Source organism: Coregonus lavaretus (genome assembly GCF_964263955.1).
Source record: "Coregonus lavaretus genome assembly, chromosome: 28".
NCBI classification, from domain to species: Eukaryota; Metazoa; Chordata; class Actinopteri; order Salmoniformes; family Salmonidae; genus Coregonus; species Coregonus lavaretus.
In genome coordinates this window covers 37,821,049-37,838,372 of record NC_140015.1, presented here as the reverse complement: position 1 = coordinate 37,838,372, position 17,324 = coordinate 37,821,049, and the positions used below count along the sequence as shown (strand labels likewise).

At 43.8% G+C, this 17,324-nt stretch overlaps 2 protein-coding genes across 2 annotated transcripts in view; both read left to right on the top strand.

The window, feature by feature from the left end:
- LOC311104529 (protein tweety homolog 2-like) overlaps positions 1-3,889 on the top strand; it is a 69,633-nt gene extending 65,744 nt beyond the window's left edge. Inside the window, 1 exon segment of the mRNA XM_084146392.1 lies at positions 872-3,889. Coding sequence (XP_084002518.1) covers positions 872-955 — 84 coding nt within the window. The 3' untranslated portion in view covers positions 956-3,889.
- A 1,371-nt stretch (positions 3,890-5,260) lies between these two features.
- Positions 5,261-15,339, top strand: LOC311104063 (charged multivesicular body protein 6-like). Its single transcript, XM_084145722.1, has 8 exons — positions 5,261-5,494; positions 5,977-6,086; positions 7,694-7,781; positions 8,007-8,093; positions 8,621-8,686; positions 8,847-8,927; positions 12,881-12,956; positions 13,175-15,339. Exons 1-8 carry the CDS (start codon positions 5,429-5,431, stop codon positions 13,222-13,224), a joined length of 624 nt encoding a protein of 207 aa, XP_084001848.1. The 5' UTR covers positions 5,261-5,428; the 3' UTR covers positions 13,225-15,339.
- Positions 15,340-17,324: the final 1,985 nt, after the last annotated feature.

The following is a 17,324-nucleotide window of genomic DNA, read 5'->3' as shown; positions in this document are numbered from 1 at the left end:
TTGTACGAATATTTAATTTAACGACTAAAACCTTTTTGTGTGCCAATCATACTGGCCTTTTGTTTTTGCTACGTGTGCCATATAGTCTACAGGACAGGACCTAGCATATCTCTTCATGCTGTCTTAAAGAAGACTTTGTTCTTTTCCAATCCGTACCGGCCATCTAACTCATATTTTGCTTCTAACTTTATTTTTGTATTTTCTTTTACTGCCAGACATTTAGAAACAGTAAGTGTTCTGTTGTACACTACACAAAACCTTACTCTACCTTTATACCTCCCTTTCCTTTATTAAGGAGGATACTTTATGTTGTTGTACCGCTCTCATTCTCCTTCCACCCCGTCTAATAAAAGGTGGTTCTAAGTCTTACTTCTAATTCTTAGAAGTAGTTCTTAGTTCTAATTATTGCTCTTGTAACCCTACACCTCCGGAATGAGACTGACCATTATTAACCAATCAGCTTGTTTGGTCCTGACCCCAATGTGATCTCTCTAAGCTCTGTGACCTCTAACCTCAGCTGTATGACCTCTGACCTCCGGCGATGTTGTGTCCTCAGTGTGTTAACCTGTGAGTGGAACTTTTCATGTGATGTGCCCCCTCGCCCCTAACCCAAATCTCACCCACACGCCCCTCACCTTTTACCTCTGCCTGCCCTTCACCTGTGACCTGTGTCCTACCGACTCCTCCGCCACCCTGTAGTTCAGAACACTGAGTCACACAACCCCCTGACCTACCCACCACGGAGCACCTCCTAATCAAAACAAATGTTTGAACATTTATGACATTTTTCAAAGTTTGATTGATAGAAAAAACTATTTTGCTTTCACACAGTTATGTGATCTAACGTGTATTTTGTTCCTTCCTCCTGCAGTATTCTCCCAGAATGAGGACCACCTACCTGTCTATGACTGACACACAGATCAGACACTTCGGGACAGACTTCCAGCAGGTGTAGCCCCCAACCATGGCCTACTGGTCCCCCTCAGGAAGGGTCTGTCTGGGACACACTGTGGTGGCTGACTGGGACTACCACTGTACTAAGGAAGCTGTGTTTACAGATAACCCTGTCCATGGATGTCTTACCATGCTCTCCTGGCCATCTGTTACTTAAATGCAGGAGGTATGGGGTCAACAACACCTCAGGAACACACTGACGCTCTCCAAGTCCTGTACTGTACATGCAGAAACCAGGAGACTACATATAATCCAGAGTGTAAAGTGCACTTGCATCTCCCCAGACAAACTGACAATTCAGTTATGTGTTTTCTTCAAATGTTCGTCTGGAGCCAGATTAAAAGACATGATTATTATGGACCAAGTTGAACATTTATATTTTCCCTGTGAGTGACATCACCTACGATGGATTTCAGGGGGCAACAAATAACCAGATGGATTTCCTTCAGAGTTATGACATGAACTCTCTTCAGTCTTCATCAACCTATCATCATTATTACAAACTGTCATCTAGCCAGACTAGCATTCAGCACCTCTTACAGTTGACTACACAGCTCTTACACATCTGACAAAACCCAAAGCCTTCATAATGTCTTCCCTCAGAGTGATGCGTCAAACTTGATGAAAACGGACACTGTATTTTCACTTGTCTTTCATGTTATTCATTGAACCTAAAAGGGTTCTTCGGCTGTCCCCATAGGAGAACCCTTTGAAAAACCCTTTTTGGTTCCAGGTAGAATCCTTTTGGTTCCAGGTAGAATCTTTTGGGGTTCCATGTAGAACCCTTTCCACAGAGGGTTCTACATGGAACCCAAAAGGGTTCTACCTGGAACTAAAAAGGGTTCTACCTGGAACTAAAAGGGATTATCCTATGGGGACTGCCGGAGAACCCTTTTAGAACCCTTTTTTCTAAGAGTGTACTATTTACGTGTGAGGGGGACTGAGGAGAAAGGATACATGATGATGTTTCTAAAGCCTTAATTTTCTGTAACCTGTTTCTCTCTGTTCTCCTATGTTGTGTCATCATGCATGCTGTGTCCTGCTCAATTCTAGCCTGGATTCAAAACTGAATATCAGTCTGTTTCATTATTGTTTCAGTGAATCAGTGAAATGAGTTAAACAAAGTGATATTCAGTTTGGGTTCCATGCCAGTTCATTTCAAGACAACACTGAGGGCTTTCTGTAGCTTGACATCTAAACGGAATATTGCTCTGATTCACTATTGTGTCACTTGAATCTGTGACTGTGTCCCAATAATCGCTCCTTTTCCCCAAAGAATGCACTTATTCACTTCCCTGCATGGATTTGAAAGGAAATGACTGTCCCTCTAACCCATGTCTACACCAATCCAATGCTTTTAAACTTGTGGGGAGTAGTGAACGAGTTCACCCTTCAGGAGGAAGGTGAGAGCATTGGGGTGCACCGTCTGAATTAGAGTAATATTACGTTTGGATTCTAGGCTATAGGCCTGCTGCCTGTACATTAGCATGTTAAACATTCCCTGGATAGGATGACAGGAAACAATCAACAACTGAAATGGTGTTGATGGTGAATTACTGCTAAGTATTATCAATGATGTCATGTTTATTGGATGTTTGTTTACTGTGAGTTGGACACAATCACAGAAAGAAACATTGTGCCAATTCATCCCTTCAGTTCCATGTTGAATGACAAAATACACATTTGGAGAGATGTGCTATAAGCACAATGCATGCACGTGGGTCTGTTAAGACTAGATATATACATTTAATTGGTTAAGACATGGTCAAAGAAAAGTACTGCAGGGGCCCTTAACAGTCAGATAAGATAACCCATCATTGTTAATTCTTGGTTGTGGTCATCCTTTTCTTCCATGTTTGAGATCTGTCAACTGCTGTTTATTTTCTAAGTTTGTTGAAGTATTGGACCAAGTGTATAAATAGAATGAAAAAAAGCTTTCTGTGTTTATTTGTCTATTTTGCCCACACACACTGTCTGTATAAGAGAAACTGTCATTCATAGATTATGCAATATATTGTACTGCACACATACTACATATTATTACATATTAGTCATTTAGCAGATACTCTTATCCAGAGTGACTTACAGTTAGTGCATTCATCTTAAGGTAGCTAGCAAGGTGAGACAACCTCGTATCACAGTCATAGTAAGTACACCTTTTCCTCAATAAAGCAGCTATTAGCAAAGTCACTGATAGTTAGAAAAGATTAGTGCAGGTGTAGCCAAACCTATATCTAGCCAAGTCGTAAAACAGAGGTGAAATGGTATGAAGCACAAAGAAAGACATGCCAGTAACAAAGGTGGTGTAGCCTGACATCTAGTGGACAGGTTGATGTTCTTGGGGTAGCCGCGTCGGCCCACCAACATGCCTACCAGCACCTTGAGGTTCCTCTCCAGCAGGCCCACTATCTCCTTGACGTACGACTTGGTGATCATCATGCCTCCATATCACCCGTACCTTCGTGGCCCATCTTGACGGTGCTCTCCTTGGAGTTGGCGGAGTTGTTGAAGGCCAAGGCGTTGATTATTTTTTTCTTGAAGTTGCTGCGCTGCAGCAGGGCCATCCAGTGCCCCGTCCCGCGGGGCACCACGAAGCGTGTGTCGGGTTCGCAGGCATACCGTCCCACCACTCCTCCATGATTCGGTGCAGGTGCCATACTTTTGCATCCACTTTTGGTGAATTAGAGCCATACGTGCCATCATGCTCCCTGGTTAGAATTGAATTGCCTTTGGAGTCAAGCACAGTGGCATTGACCGTAGCGCTAACACAGTCTTCCTCTTCCTTGATGATGGGCGGAACCATAGACCGTATTAAACGGCAGAATGAGCCGCACCAACAACACCATGGGGAGATAGCAGCATGGCGTTGGCGTTACTGCGGTCCACATCTTCCAAATTACTTTTAAGGGCAGTCCGACTCAAAGAATAGTCCTACAGAACTTCTGTCGGACAAGGCTTTATTCAGCAGCTCTTCATCAGTACAGCATACAATATGGTATCAGTTTGTTGATACTTCGTCAAGATGGCATTAGTTTGTCAATACATAGTCAGCTTGTTCCTCATGACGGCATTTGTTTGTCAATGCTCCCTCAACACATCGTCAGCTTGTTCGTCATGATGGCATTTGTTTGTCAATGCTTCGTCAATACATCGTCATCTTGTTCATCATGATGGCAGTTGTTTGTCAATGCTTCATCAATACATCGTCAGCTTGTTCTTCATGATGGCATTCGTTTGTCAATGCTTCGTCAATACATCGTCAGCTTGTTAGTCATGACAGCAGTTGTTTGTCAATGCTTCATCAATACATCTTCAGCTTGTTCTTCATGATGGCATTCGTTTGTCAATGCTTCTTCAATACATAGTCAGCTTGTTAGTCATGACGACATTCGTTTTTTAAATTCTTTGTCAGTACATCTTCAGCTTCTGAAGACACTCACAAAACAAGCACACCAAGCTTATGAACCAATTTAAATTATTACACAAAATTCTTGCCACCAATATAATGTTATTTATTTGGGGGATACAATCTTTCCAGCTGCAGATTTTGCTGCCAAGAGACAGAATCATTAGGTCATTTGTTTTGGTACTGTTCATTTGTAGCTTGTTTTTGGTCACAGGTCCAGGAATGGCTGAAGGAATATTTACCTGGAGCTAACCCTGCAGATAGCACTACTGGGTGATCTGAAAAGTCATAGTCAATCGATCAATAATATAATAATACTTTTAGCCAAAATGTTTATTTTCAATGTACAATCTGTAGAAACAATGAGAATAGAAGGGTTCAGAACTTTTGTGAAACATCACAGTACAGTTGAAAATATATATGGCAAATAGAAATCCAATATGGATGGTGTTAAGAGATAGACGGGAGGTGTTGAATGGAGCTGAAGGATGGGACTAATAACAACTAATAACAACAAGATAACTAATGGGGGTGTTGTGTTGAAGCCACCAAGCCTCCATCTTGACACTCCCTCACCAGTGGTCGGAAGCTAAAGAAACGCATTTATTAATGCCATGTTTGTTCTATTACAGACACTTTAAAGCCTACTTTTTAATTATATTATGTGAGCTAAACATACAAATTCTAAAAATAGATTATTAATGTTACTGTCCCCACTACAACAAACAAATACTGAAACATTTAATTGAAATATTGTAGAATTATATTCATTCCTATGGATGGAGGACTGCTCCTACTGGGGTGCCAATATGGCCGACAGGTGGCTTCAAAGCCTCTCAATGGCCAAAACATAGCATGTGCAATCCTGGGTTTATATACATCATTGGAATACATTTACCCGTCCCGGAAGCCGTACTAAACGCGGAAAGGGTGTGGCTTTGAATTATGTTAGCAAAGTTCGTTAGCTAAGCACAGCGACTTGTAAACATAATCACAAAAACATGTTCCCCCAAGAAAAAATAGCTTCTGTATCAAAGTAGAGGATAGTGGCGGGGATGTGGCTACGTTATGGGAAACGTTTTTGGGAGAAAGAGTCGCCCTTCTCGAGTTACAGAACAAGATCGAGCAATTCTGGTGAGTTGTTGTTGCTAGCCTGTTTCAATAGTAGGGACGCTAGCTAGTTTACTAGCTCTAGTGGTTGGCCTGGATTAACGTTAGCTAGCTGTCTGATCTACACAGTAACTTGGTAACACTTAGTAACAATCCCTGCTAGCTAACGTTAGCTAGTTGTCAACACTCATGAGCGATCACGGGACAGTCGCTGCTGCTGCTGTTAAAACTGTGACATGACCTCTCAAAGTGATTAACAGTAGCCAGCTGTGATCGCATCAACAGTGTCGGAGCCTGCAAATGATAGGGTATGACAGGTATTTATAGTTAACTAGATAGCTAACTAGCTAGGGACCGTAGCCAGCGAACGATTTTCTTGGTAGAATGATATTGTAGGCAGCTAGCTATCTACTTGGTAAACAATGTCTGATAATGATAGCCCTGTTCAGAACTGAGTCTATTGAGACTGTGTCTGATTGTCCCGTTGTGAATGTTCAACTCTCCAGCAACTGAAACAGCAGAGAGATAAACTGAAGCACTACCAGAAGCGAGTCACCCTGCAGCTGGAGAAGGAGAGGAATCTGGCCAAGCAGCTGCTGAAGGATGGAAAGAAAGAGTGAGACAGGATACTTCACTTGTTCAGGCATCATCTAGCCTAGGCTATAGCCAGGTCCCAGATCTGTTTGTTCTGTCTTGTTGTAATAGGGCGTTTTCCAGGTGAAATGAAGACCGGAGCGGTCGTTGATAAAGTCAATGGTTTAATACACGTTGCAACAGGGAGACACCTCCAGCACAGAAGCAGAGCATAATGTCTAACGAGCCATCTCTGAGCAGGCCCTTACATCCATTCCTAATCACATATGTTCTGTAAACACATGACAAAAGAAATAAGACAAGGTAGTGACTCTCACAGTCTACAGATACAACAATAATAACCAGAATGTCCTCAGAACTGGCGCCTTTAGACTGGCTCCCACTATCAGCACATAGAACTGGCACCTTTAGTCTGGCTCCCACTATCAGCACATAGAACTGGCACCTTTAGACTGGCTCCCACTATCAGCACATAGAACTGGCACCTTTAGACTGGCTCCCACTATCAGCACATAGAACTAGCACCTTTAGACTGGCTCCCACTATCAGCACATAGAACTGGCACCTTTAGTCTGGCTCCCACTATCAGCACATAGAACTAGCACCTTTAGACTGGCTCCCACTATCAGCACATAGAACTGGCTCCTTTAGACTGGCTCCCACTATCAGCACATAGAACTGGCACCTTTAGACTGGCTCCCACTATCAGCACATATAATTGGCACCTTTAGTCTGTCTCTCACACTATCAGCACATAGAACTGGCACCTTTAGACTGGCTCTCACACTATCAGCACATAGAACTGGCACCTTTAGACTGGCTCCCACACTATCAGCACATAAAACTGGCACCTTTAGACTGGCTCCCACACTATCAGCACATATAACTGGCACCTTTAGACTGGCTCCCACTATCAGAACATAGAACTGGCACCTTTAGACTGGCTCCCACACTATCAGCACATAGAACTGGCACCTTTAGACTGGCTCCCACTATCAGCACATAGAACTGGCACCTTTAGACTGGCTCCCACTATCAGCACATAGAACTGGCACCTTTAGACTGGCTCCCACTATCAGCACATAGAACTGGCTCCTTTAGACTGGCTCCCACTATCAGCACATATAACTGGCACCTTTAGACTGGCTCCCACTATCAGCACATATAACTGGCACCTTTAGACTGGCTCTCACTATCAGCACATATAACTGGCACCTTTAGTCTGGCTCCCACTATCAGCACAATGAACTGGCACCTTTAGTCTGGCTCCCACTATCAGCACATAGAACTGGCCATAACATTCAAGTGTAGCCTTCAAGTCTAGTGACCGTCAACCTTGCACAAACAGAATCCTGTGTATTACAGAATGGAAAAGTAGAATACATTGTGTTAACCACTTAACTGCATATTAACTTTATTTATATTACATTTCCCATTACACTAGCAAACAGCTGGGACTACTAAACTATATCAAGTATAGTCAATATCACCATAATCTGACGTTTAAATTGTGTACTGACTGAACCTGATCAATGTATGACTAGCTGCTTGATGATGAGCAAAAATAAACACTTGTTGTTATGTTAGGACTTGGTTTATTGTGCAGTGTGTTGTTCTTCCACTCCGTAGAAAGGCACTGATTCTTCTCAAGAAGAAGCGTTATCAGGATCAGCTGCTAGACAAGACTGAGAACCAGATATCAAACCTGGAACGCATGGTGAGGCTGAGGCTCTTAACGGGTCCTATGGTTTCATTGACTTGTATGGAATTTAACTACGTTGATGTAATGTTTTGCACGGCCAACCTGTCTTCAAAAAGGTATGCTGGCTGGGTATATCTTGATGTTCTGTATAGTGAATGCTATCTTAACATACTGATATGTTTTTACAGGTTCAGTGGTGGATCCTCTATATCTTAGCGTGTACTGTAAATGTTTTCACAGGTTCAAGACATTGAGTTTGTCCAGATCGAGATGAAAGTCATTGAGGGGCTGAAGGTTGGAAATGACTGTCTGAAGAGTATGCATGAGGTAGGGTATGGTTTGATTTTTAGTCCACAATTTTCTATGGGGGGGAATTTGCTCTCGCTCAGAATACAAATGAGTCACATTGACAGAATAAGCCCACATTCACAGTCAAACACACACACACTCACGTGCGCTAAGGCAGGCACACACACACACACGTGTAAGACATTCAGCTCAGAGTCATAAGTGTTAATGAATAAACCTTCCACTGGCATGTAACCTCTTTTACGTGACCTGCACCCAAGAACAAAGACTGTGTTAGCTAGCGTCGCTGTGCACATTGTTTGTAGATTTAAAGGATTAGGTTACAAATCCCTGACTACAGCGAGCCTAGTGGTGTCACTGCTGCTGCCGCATATCCTAGGTTACACTGTCTGTCTATCCACAACCTGCTCAGAGAGTTATTCTCTTTAAGAGAGAAAATGTTTCATCCCTCTCATACATACACACAAACACACACAGAGAGAGAATAAGTAAACTGGAAGAGTTTCTGATCCAAACTTGACATTGTCCCTGTCTCCTCCTCTCAGGCCATGTCACTAGAGGATGTGGAGAGAATCATGGATGAGACCCAGGATGCTGTAGAGTACCAGAGGGTGAGTTTCTCATTTCCCATGGTCTCATCAATCAATCAAATTGATATACCCCTTTTTACAGTCCTAACTCTTAATCCATCCCAAGTACTGTCTTCAGTGTAGTGTGTGATGCTGCCTGTTGCTGCCCAGCTAACATGCTCTGCTCTGATTGGTCCTACAGCAAATAGATGAGATGCTGTCAGGCTCCCTGACTCAGGAGGATGAGGATGCTGTGTTATCTGAACTGGAGGCTATCACTCAGGTGTGTATCATACTGGGTACATCAGTTCACTCTGGCTGTTATCTGAACTGGTGTCCCAGGTCTGAATCATTTCCTGCTGAAAACCAGAAGTCTTCTGGCCCTAGGACTGGAGTCCTATCCCTGCTGTACATGTTGGTAATGATGACCTGACCTGATCAAATGCTGTTTAACATGTTGGTAATTATGACCTGACGTGATCAAGTCCTGTTTAACCTGTTTGACCCGGACGATTATAAGAAATCCTGCTATGCCCTCCGACGAACCATCAAACAGGCAAAGAGTCAATACAGGACTAAGATTGAATCGTACTACACCGGCTCTGATGCTCGTCGGATGTGGCAGGGCTTGCAAACTATTACAGACTACAAAGGGAAGCACAGCCGTGAGCTGTCCAGTGACACAAGCCTACCAGACGAGATAAATCACTTCTATGCTCGCTTCGAGGCAAGCAACACTGAAGCATGCATGAGAGCATCAGCTGTTCCGCATGACTATGTGATCACGCTCTCCGTAGCCGATGTGAGTAAGACTTTTAAGCAGGTCAACATTCACAAGGCCGGACGGATTACCAGGACGTGTACTCCGAGCATGCGCTGACCAACTGGCAAGTGTCTTCACTGACATTTTCATCATGTCCCTGACTGAGTCTGTAATACCAACATGTTTCAAGCAGACCACCATAGTCCCCGTGCCCAAGGACTCTAAGATAACCTGCCTAAATGACTACCGATCCGTAGCACTCACGTCTGTAGCAATGAAGTGCTTTGAAAGGCTGGTCATGGCTCACATCAACAACATTATCCCAGAAAGAAACACTCTAATTTGCATACCGCCAAAACAGATCCACAGATGATGCAATCTCTATTGCACTCCACACTGCCCTTTCCCACCTGGACAAGAGGAACACCTACAGTTGAAGTCGAAAGTTTACATACACCTTAGCCAAATACATTTAAACTCTGTTTTTCACAATTGCTGACATTTAATCCTAGTAAAAATTCCATGTCTTAGGTCAGTTAGGATCACCACTTTATTTTAAGAATGTGAAATGTCGGAATAATAGTAGAGTGATTTATTTCAGCTTTTATTTCTTTCATCACATTCCCAGTGGGTCAGGAGTTTACATACACTAAATTAGTATTGGGTAGCGTTGCCTTTACATTGTTTAACATGGGTCAAACGCTTCGGGTATCCTTCCACAAGCTTCCCACAATAAGTTGGGTGAATTTTGGCCCATTCCTCCTGACAGAGCTGGTGTATCTGAGTCAGGTTTGTAGGCCTCCTTGCTCGCACACGCTTTTTCAGTTCTGCCCACAAATGATCTATAGGATTGAGGTCAGGGCTTTGTGATGGCCACTCCAATACCTTGACTTTATTGTCCTTAAGCCATTTTGCCACAACTTTGGAAGTATGCTTGGGGTCATTGTTCATTTGGAAGACCCATTTGCAACCAAGCTTTAACTTCCTGACTGATGTCTTGAGATGTTGCTTCAATATATCCACATAATTTTCCTTCCTCATGATGCCATCTATTTTGTGAAGTACACCAGTCCCTCCTGCAGCAAAGGACCCCCACAGCACGAAGCTGCCTCCCCCGTGCTTCACGGTTGGGATGGTATTCTTCGGATTACAGGCATCTCCCTTTTTCCTCCAAACAGAACGATGGTCATTATGGCCAAACAGTTCTATTTTTGTTTCATCAGACCAGAGGACATTTCTAAAAAAAAAACGATCTTTGTCCCCATGTGCAGTTGCAAACAGTAGTCTGGCTTTTTTATGGCGGTTTTGGAGCAGTGGCTTCTAACTTGCTGAGCGGCCTTTCAGGTTATGTCGATATAGGACTTGTTTTACTGTGAATAAAGATACTTTTGTACCTGTTTCCTCCAGCATCTTGACAAGGTCCTTTGCTGTTGTTCTGGGAGACAGAACGCGTCTCCTTCCTGAGCGGTATGACGGCTGCATGGTCCCATGGTGTTTATACTTGCGTACTATTGTTTGTACAGATGAACGTGGTATCTTCAGGCGTTTGGAAATTGCTCCCAAGGATGAACCAGACTTGTGGAGGTCTACAATGTTTTTTCTGAGGTCTTGGCTGATTACTTTTGATTTTCCCATGATGTCAAGCAAAGAGGCACTGAGTTTGAAGGTAGGCCTCCACAGGTCCAATTGACTCAAATGATGTCAATTAGCCTATCAGAAGCGTCTAAAGCCATGACATAATTTTCTGGAATTTTCCAAGCTGTTTAAAGGCACAGTCAACTTAGTGTATGTAAACTTCTGACCCATTGGAATTGTGATACAGTGAAATAGTCGGTCTGTAAACAATTGTTGGAAAAATTACTTGTCATGCACAAAGTAGATGTCCTAACCGACTTCCCAAAACTATAGTTTGTTAACAAGAAATGTGTGGAGTGGTTGAAAAACGAGTTTTAATAACTCCAACCTAAGTGTATGTAAACTTCTGACTTCAACTGTACGTGAGAATGCTATTCATTGACTACAGCTCAGAATTCAACACCATAGTGCCCTCAAAGCTCATCACTAAGCTAAGGACCCTGGGACTAAACACCTCCCTCTGCAACTGGATCCTGAACTTCCTGACAGGCCGCCCCCAGGTGGTAAGGGTAAGTAACAACACATCTGCCACGCTGATCCTCAACACGGGGGCCCCTCAGGGGTGCGTGCTCAGTCCCCTCCTGTACTCCCTGTTCACCCATGACTGCATGGCCAGGCACGACTCCAACACCATCATTAAGTTTGCCGACGACACAACAGTGGTAGGCCTGATCACCAACAACGATGAGACAGCCTATAGGAAGGAGGTCAGAGACCTGGCCGTGTGGTGCCAGGATAACAACCTCTCCCTCAACGTGCTCAAGACAAAGGAGATGATTGTGGACCTCAGGGAAAAAAAAGAGGACTGAGCACGCCCCCATTCTCATCGACAGGGCTGTAGTGGAACAGGTTGAGAGCTTTAATTTCATTGGTGTCCACATCACCAACAAACTATCATGGTCCAAACACACCAAGACAGTCGTGAAGAGGGCACGACAAAGCCTATTCCCCCTAAGGAGACTGAAAATATTTGGCATGGGTCCTCAGATTCTCAAAAAGTTCTACAGCTACACCATCGAGAGCATCCTGACTGGTTGCATCACCGCCTGGTATGGCAACTGCTCGGCCTCCAACCGCAAGGCACTACAGAGGGTAGTGTGTACGGCCCAGTACATCACTGGGGCCAAGCTTCCTGCTATCCACGACCTCTATACCAGGTGGTGTCAGAGGAAGGCCCTAAAAATTATCAAAAACTCCAGCCACCCTAGTCATAGACTGTTCTCTCTGCTACCAGACGGCAAGCGGTACCGGAGCGCCAAGTCTCTAGGTCCAAAAGGCTTTTTAACAGCTTCTAACCCCAAGCCATAAGACTCCTGAACAGCTAATCATGGCTACCCGGACTATTTGCATTGCCCCCCCACCCCAACCCCCTCTTTTACGCTGCTGCTACTCTGTTAATTATTTATGCAAGCTAATGACTAACCAGTGCCCCCGCACATTGACTCTGTACCGGTACACCCCTGTATATAGCCTCCCTACTGTCATTTTATTTTATTGCTGCTCTTTATTTATTTTTATTTTTTACTTATCTATTTTTTACTTAACACTTTTTATTTTCTTAAAAACTGCATTGTTGGTTAAGGGCTTGTAAGTAAGCATTTCACTGTAATGTCTACACCTGTTGTATTCGGCGCATGTGGCAAATAACATTTGATTTGATGACCTGACCTGATCAGGTCCTGATTAACCTGTTGGTAATGATGACCTGACGTGATCAAGTCCTGTTTAACCAGTTGGCAATGATGACTTGACCTGATCAGGTCCTGTTTAACCTGTTGGTAATGATAACCTGATCAAGTCCTGTTTAACCTGTGTAACCGTTGTCTCTACTGCTGCAGGGAGAAGATGTAGAACTTCCAGAGGTCCCCACTGAGCCTCTACCAGAGGTCCCAGAACCAGCTGAGACAGAGCCAGGTAACAGTACTGTCTTTACCCTGTTACACTACCTCAATCATTATGGTAGTAAGTATTGACAGTCTCACAGTAGGAACTGACCTAGGAGCAGTTTGGCCTTTTAGATCATTTATTAATAGGATTATATGGACAGATGAGGGACTTGATCCTAGATCAACACTCTTACTCTGAGACGCTTTGTAGATACAGTCACTGACAATAGTTTAATTGTTTTCCAGCGAGAAGACTAGCAAAGAATAAGGAGAACAGAGAGATGCTGGCAGCGTAGACAAGACTCAACAAGAACAATAACAACAGTAGCTGTGGATGGAGCTAGTCCAACTGACTCAACAACAACAGTAGCTGTGGATGGAGCTAGTCCAACTGACTCAACAACAACAATAACAACAGTAGCTGTGGATGGAGCTAGTCCAACTGACTCAACAATAACAACAGTAGCTGTGGATGGAGCTAGTCCAACTGACTCAACAATAACAACAGTAGCTGTGGATGGAGCTAGTCCAACTGACTCAACAACAACTGTAGCTGTGGATGGAGCTAGTCCAACTGACTCAACAACAACAATAATAACAGTAGCTGTGGATGGAGCTAGTCCAACTGACTCAACAACAACAATAACAACAGTTGCTGTGGATGGAGCTAGTCCAACTGACTCAACAACAACAATAACAACAGTAGCTGTGGATGGAGCTAGTCCAACTGACTCAACAACAACAATAACAACAGTTGCTGTGGATGGAGCTAGTCCAACTGACTCAACAACAACAATAACAGCAGTAGCTGTGGATGGAGCTAGTCCAACTGACTCAACAACAACAATAACAGCAGTAGCTGTGGATGGAGCTAGTCCAACTGACTCAACAACAACAATAACAGCAGTAGCTGTGGATGGAGCTAGTCCAACTGACTCAACAACAACAATAACAACAGTTGCTGTGGATGGAGCTAGTCCAACTGACTCAACAACAACAATAACAGCAGTAGCTGTGGATGGAGCTAGTCCAACTGACTCAACAACAACAATAACAGCAGTAGCTGTGGATGGAGCTAGTCCAACTGACTCAACAACAACAATAACAGCAGTAGCTGTGGATGGAGCTAGTCCAACTGACTCAACAACAACAATAACAACAGTAGCTGTGGATGGAGCTAGTCCAACTGACTCAACAACAACAATAACAGCAGTAGCTGTGGATGGAGCTAGTCCAACTGACTCAACAACAACAATAACAGCAGTAGCTGTGGATGGAGCTAGTCCAACTGACTCAACAACAACAATAACAGCAGTAGCTGTGGATGGAGCTAGTCCAACTGACTCAACAACAACAATAACAACAGTAGCTGTGGATGGAGCTAGTCCAACTGACTCAACAACAACAATAACAGCAGTAGCTGTGGATGGAGCTAGTCCAACTGACTCAACAACAACAATAACAACAGTTGCTGTGGATGGAGCTAGTCCAACTGACTCAACAATAACAATAACAGCAGTAGCTGTGGATGGAGCTAGTCCAACTGACTCAACAACAACAATAACAGCAGTAGCTGTGGATGGAGCTAGTCCAACTGACTCAACAACAACAATAACAGCAGTAGCTGTGGATGGAGCTAGTCCAACTGACTCAACAACAACAATAACAGCAGTAGCTGTGGATGGAGCTAGTCCAACTGACTCAACAACAACAATAACAGCAGTAGCTGTGGATGGAGCTAGTCCAACTGACTCAACAACAACAATAACAGCAGTAGCTGTGGATGGAGCTAGTCCAACTGACTCAACAACAACAATAACAGCAGTAGCTGTGGATGGAGCTAGTCCAACTGACTCAACAACAACAATAACAGCAGTAGCTGTGGATGGATTTAGTCATGCTGGTCTCTTACTTCATGGAGAAGCAGCATCCATACATACATACATACATACAGACAGTCTGCTGGCCTGTCCATTCCCTGATTGCTCTCTCTCATAGAATGGAGTGCAGGTACACCAGAAGTACACATTCCTCTTTGTAAAAACTTTATTGTCCCAATGTTGGACAATATGATATGTAGCTGGTTAAAAACAATACACAACAACATATGTGTACACACAGACACACAGACACACACAACACACCCCAAGGCATCCTAGGAGAACAGTTGTGCTGAAGTCTCCTAGTGTACACACCTCCCTTGTTCAATCTCTTTAATGATGAATGAAACACTAAAGGGAAAATGATTGCTGTCTCAGTATATGGTCTGGATTGATTGGTAGCATGTTGTCACTGTACAAATTCCTTTATAATTCACATGACAGAAAAATGAAGTTAGAGGTAACTGAAAATAAATGTAATTTGAAAACCGTTTTGCATAATTAAAAGGCAGAGCTGTGGCTTACAGACAACGCTGTGTCCTGGTCTTTTCACCTCATTTCCTATTGGTCTGTTGGTCAATAACAAGGGAAACACAGCACATTACTGTATATGTGTTTATGTCCACATTTTACAGAAACACAATATTTTAATTATATTTTAATAAAGTCATTTGATCGTTGTTCATTAGCAACATGATCCCTTTTCATAGATGCTCACTGAACACCATTTTCAGCTTGTAGTACATACTCTCACCACAAGGTGGCACTAGACACCAGTGAGAGAGTTCTCAGAACCAGTTTGGAGATGTAGACGTTATTGGCGGAGAAAAGAGAGGCCCAATCCCAAATCAACCCCTAGAACATATTCAGAGAGGATTTGATTAGTATAAGCAGTATGGTGAAACTTTCACCTAGGTCAGGGGTAGGTAACCCTGTTCCTGGAGAGCCGCAGGGTATGCAGGATTTTGCTTTAACCAACCTGGAAGACCAGGTGTGTTGAATTTAGTCAATCACTGAACCAATCAATTAGCTCAGTTGGTCAGTTCAGTGATTGACTAAATTCAACACACCTGGTCTTCCAGGTCGGTTAAAGCAAAATCCTGCATACCCTGCGGCTCTCCAGGAACAGGGTTGCCTACCCCTGACCTAGCCAATCAGAGGGAAAGTTGGAGCTATTACCATATTGCGTCACTCTAGGGGTCTATTTGGGATTGGGCCTTGATGTGTGGGAGACGTTTTACCCAGGTGAGAAAGCCACTGCCAATGCATTGTTTACAGCCTTGACTATAATAAAGAGAACACTTTGAATGAATGATCATGAACAAACACCAATTATCTACTGTGTGTGAACAATATCACCCACGGACGGCGTTCTGGAAAACAGTGTACCACCATTGGTTTCCTACCTTACATAATGCTATTGTATACGGCCCTCAAACTCAACTCTGGACCTCGAAGCCAGTGCCACTGCATTGTTTTCATTGTTCCCCTCTAATCAGGGACTGATTTAGACCTGGGATACCAGGTGGGTGCAATTAATTATCAGGTGGAACAGATAGGTAGCTTAGTGGTTAAGAGCGTTGTGCCAGTAACCGAAAGATCGCTGGTTCAAATCCCCGAGCCGACGTGGTGAAAAATCTTTCGATGTGCCCTTGAGCAAGGCACTTAACCCTAATTGCTCCTGTAAGTCGCTCTGGATAAGAGCGTCTGCCAAATGACTAAAATGTAAAACCAGCCGGCTCTGGACCTCATAGGGTAAGCGTTGAATACCCCTGGTATAGGATATGTATAGAAAACGTCATAGTACCCTATAGAAATATGTTTATGCAGGTGATTGTATATCATTATTGTAGTGCATGTTTCTATAATCAGTTGGCCCTACCAGAGGATAAGGTATTGTTGCTGTATTTAAAGAGGATACAATATAGTGGATATATCTGTTTGACAATCAAACATTGGAACACGAAGCACTGACGTCATTGTGTGGGTTAGTAGAACTGCTCCCACAAGACAGTCCACTCACTCACCTAGTCATGGTGATGACCTGAGTATTGGCACTGGCATCTCTCTCCCACTCTCTGGCTGCCTACCTGTCTCCCTCTCTGAGCAGTATACCACAGCTCTCTGCCTACCTGTCTCCCTCTCTGAGCAGTATACCGCAGCTCTCTGCCTACCTGTCTCCCTCTCTGAGCAGTATACCACAGCTCTCTGCCTACCTGTCTCCCTCTCTGAGCAGTATACCGCAGCTCTCTGCCTACCTGTCTCCCTCTCTGAGCAGTATACCACAGCTCTCTGCCTACCTGTCTCCCTCTCTGAGCAGTATACCACAGCTCTCTGCCTACCTGTCTCCCTCTCTGAGCAGTATACCACAGTTCTCTGCCTACCTGTCTCCCTCTCTGAGCAGTACACCACAGCGCTCTGCCTACCTGTCTCCCTCTCTGAGCAGTATACCACAGCTCTCTGCTGTGCCTGGCTGGCTGGAGCCCAAGTCAGATGTGGGCACATAACAACTGGAT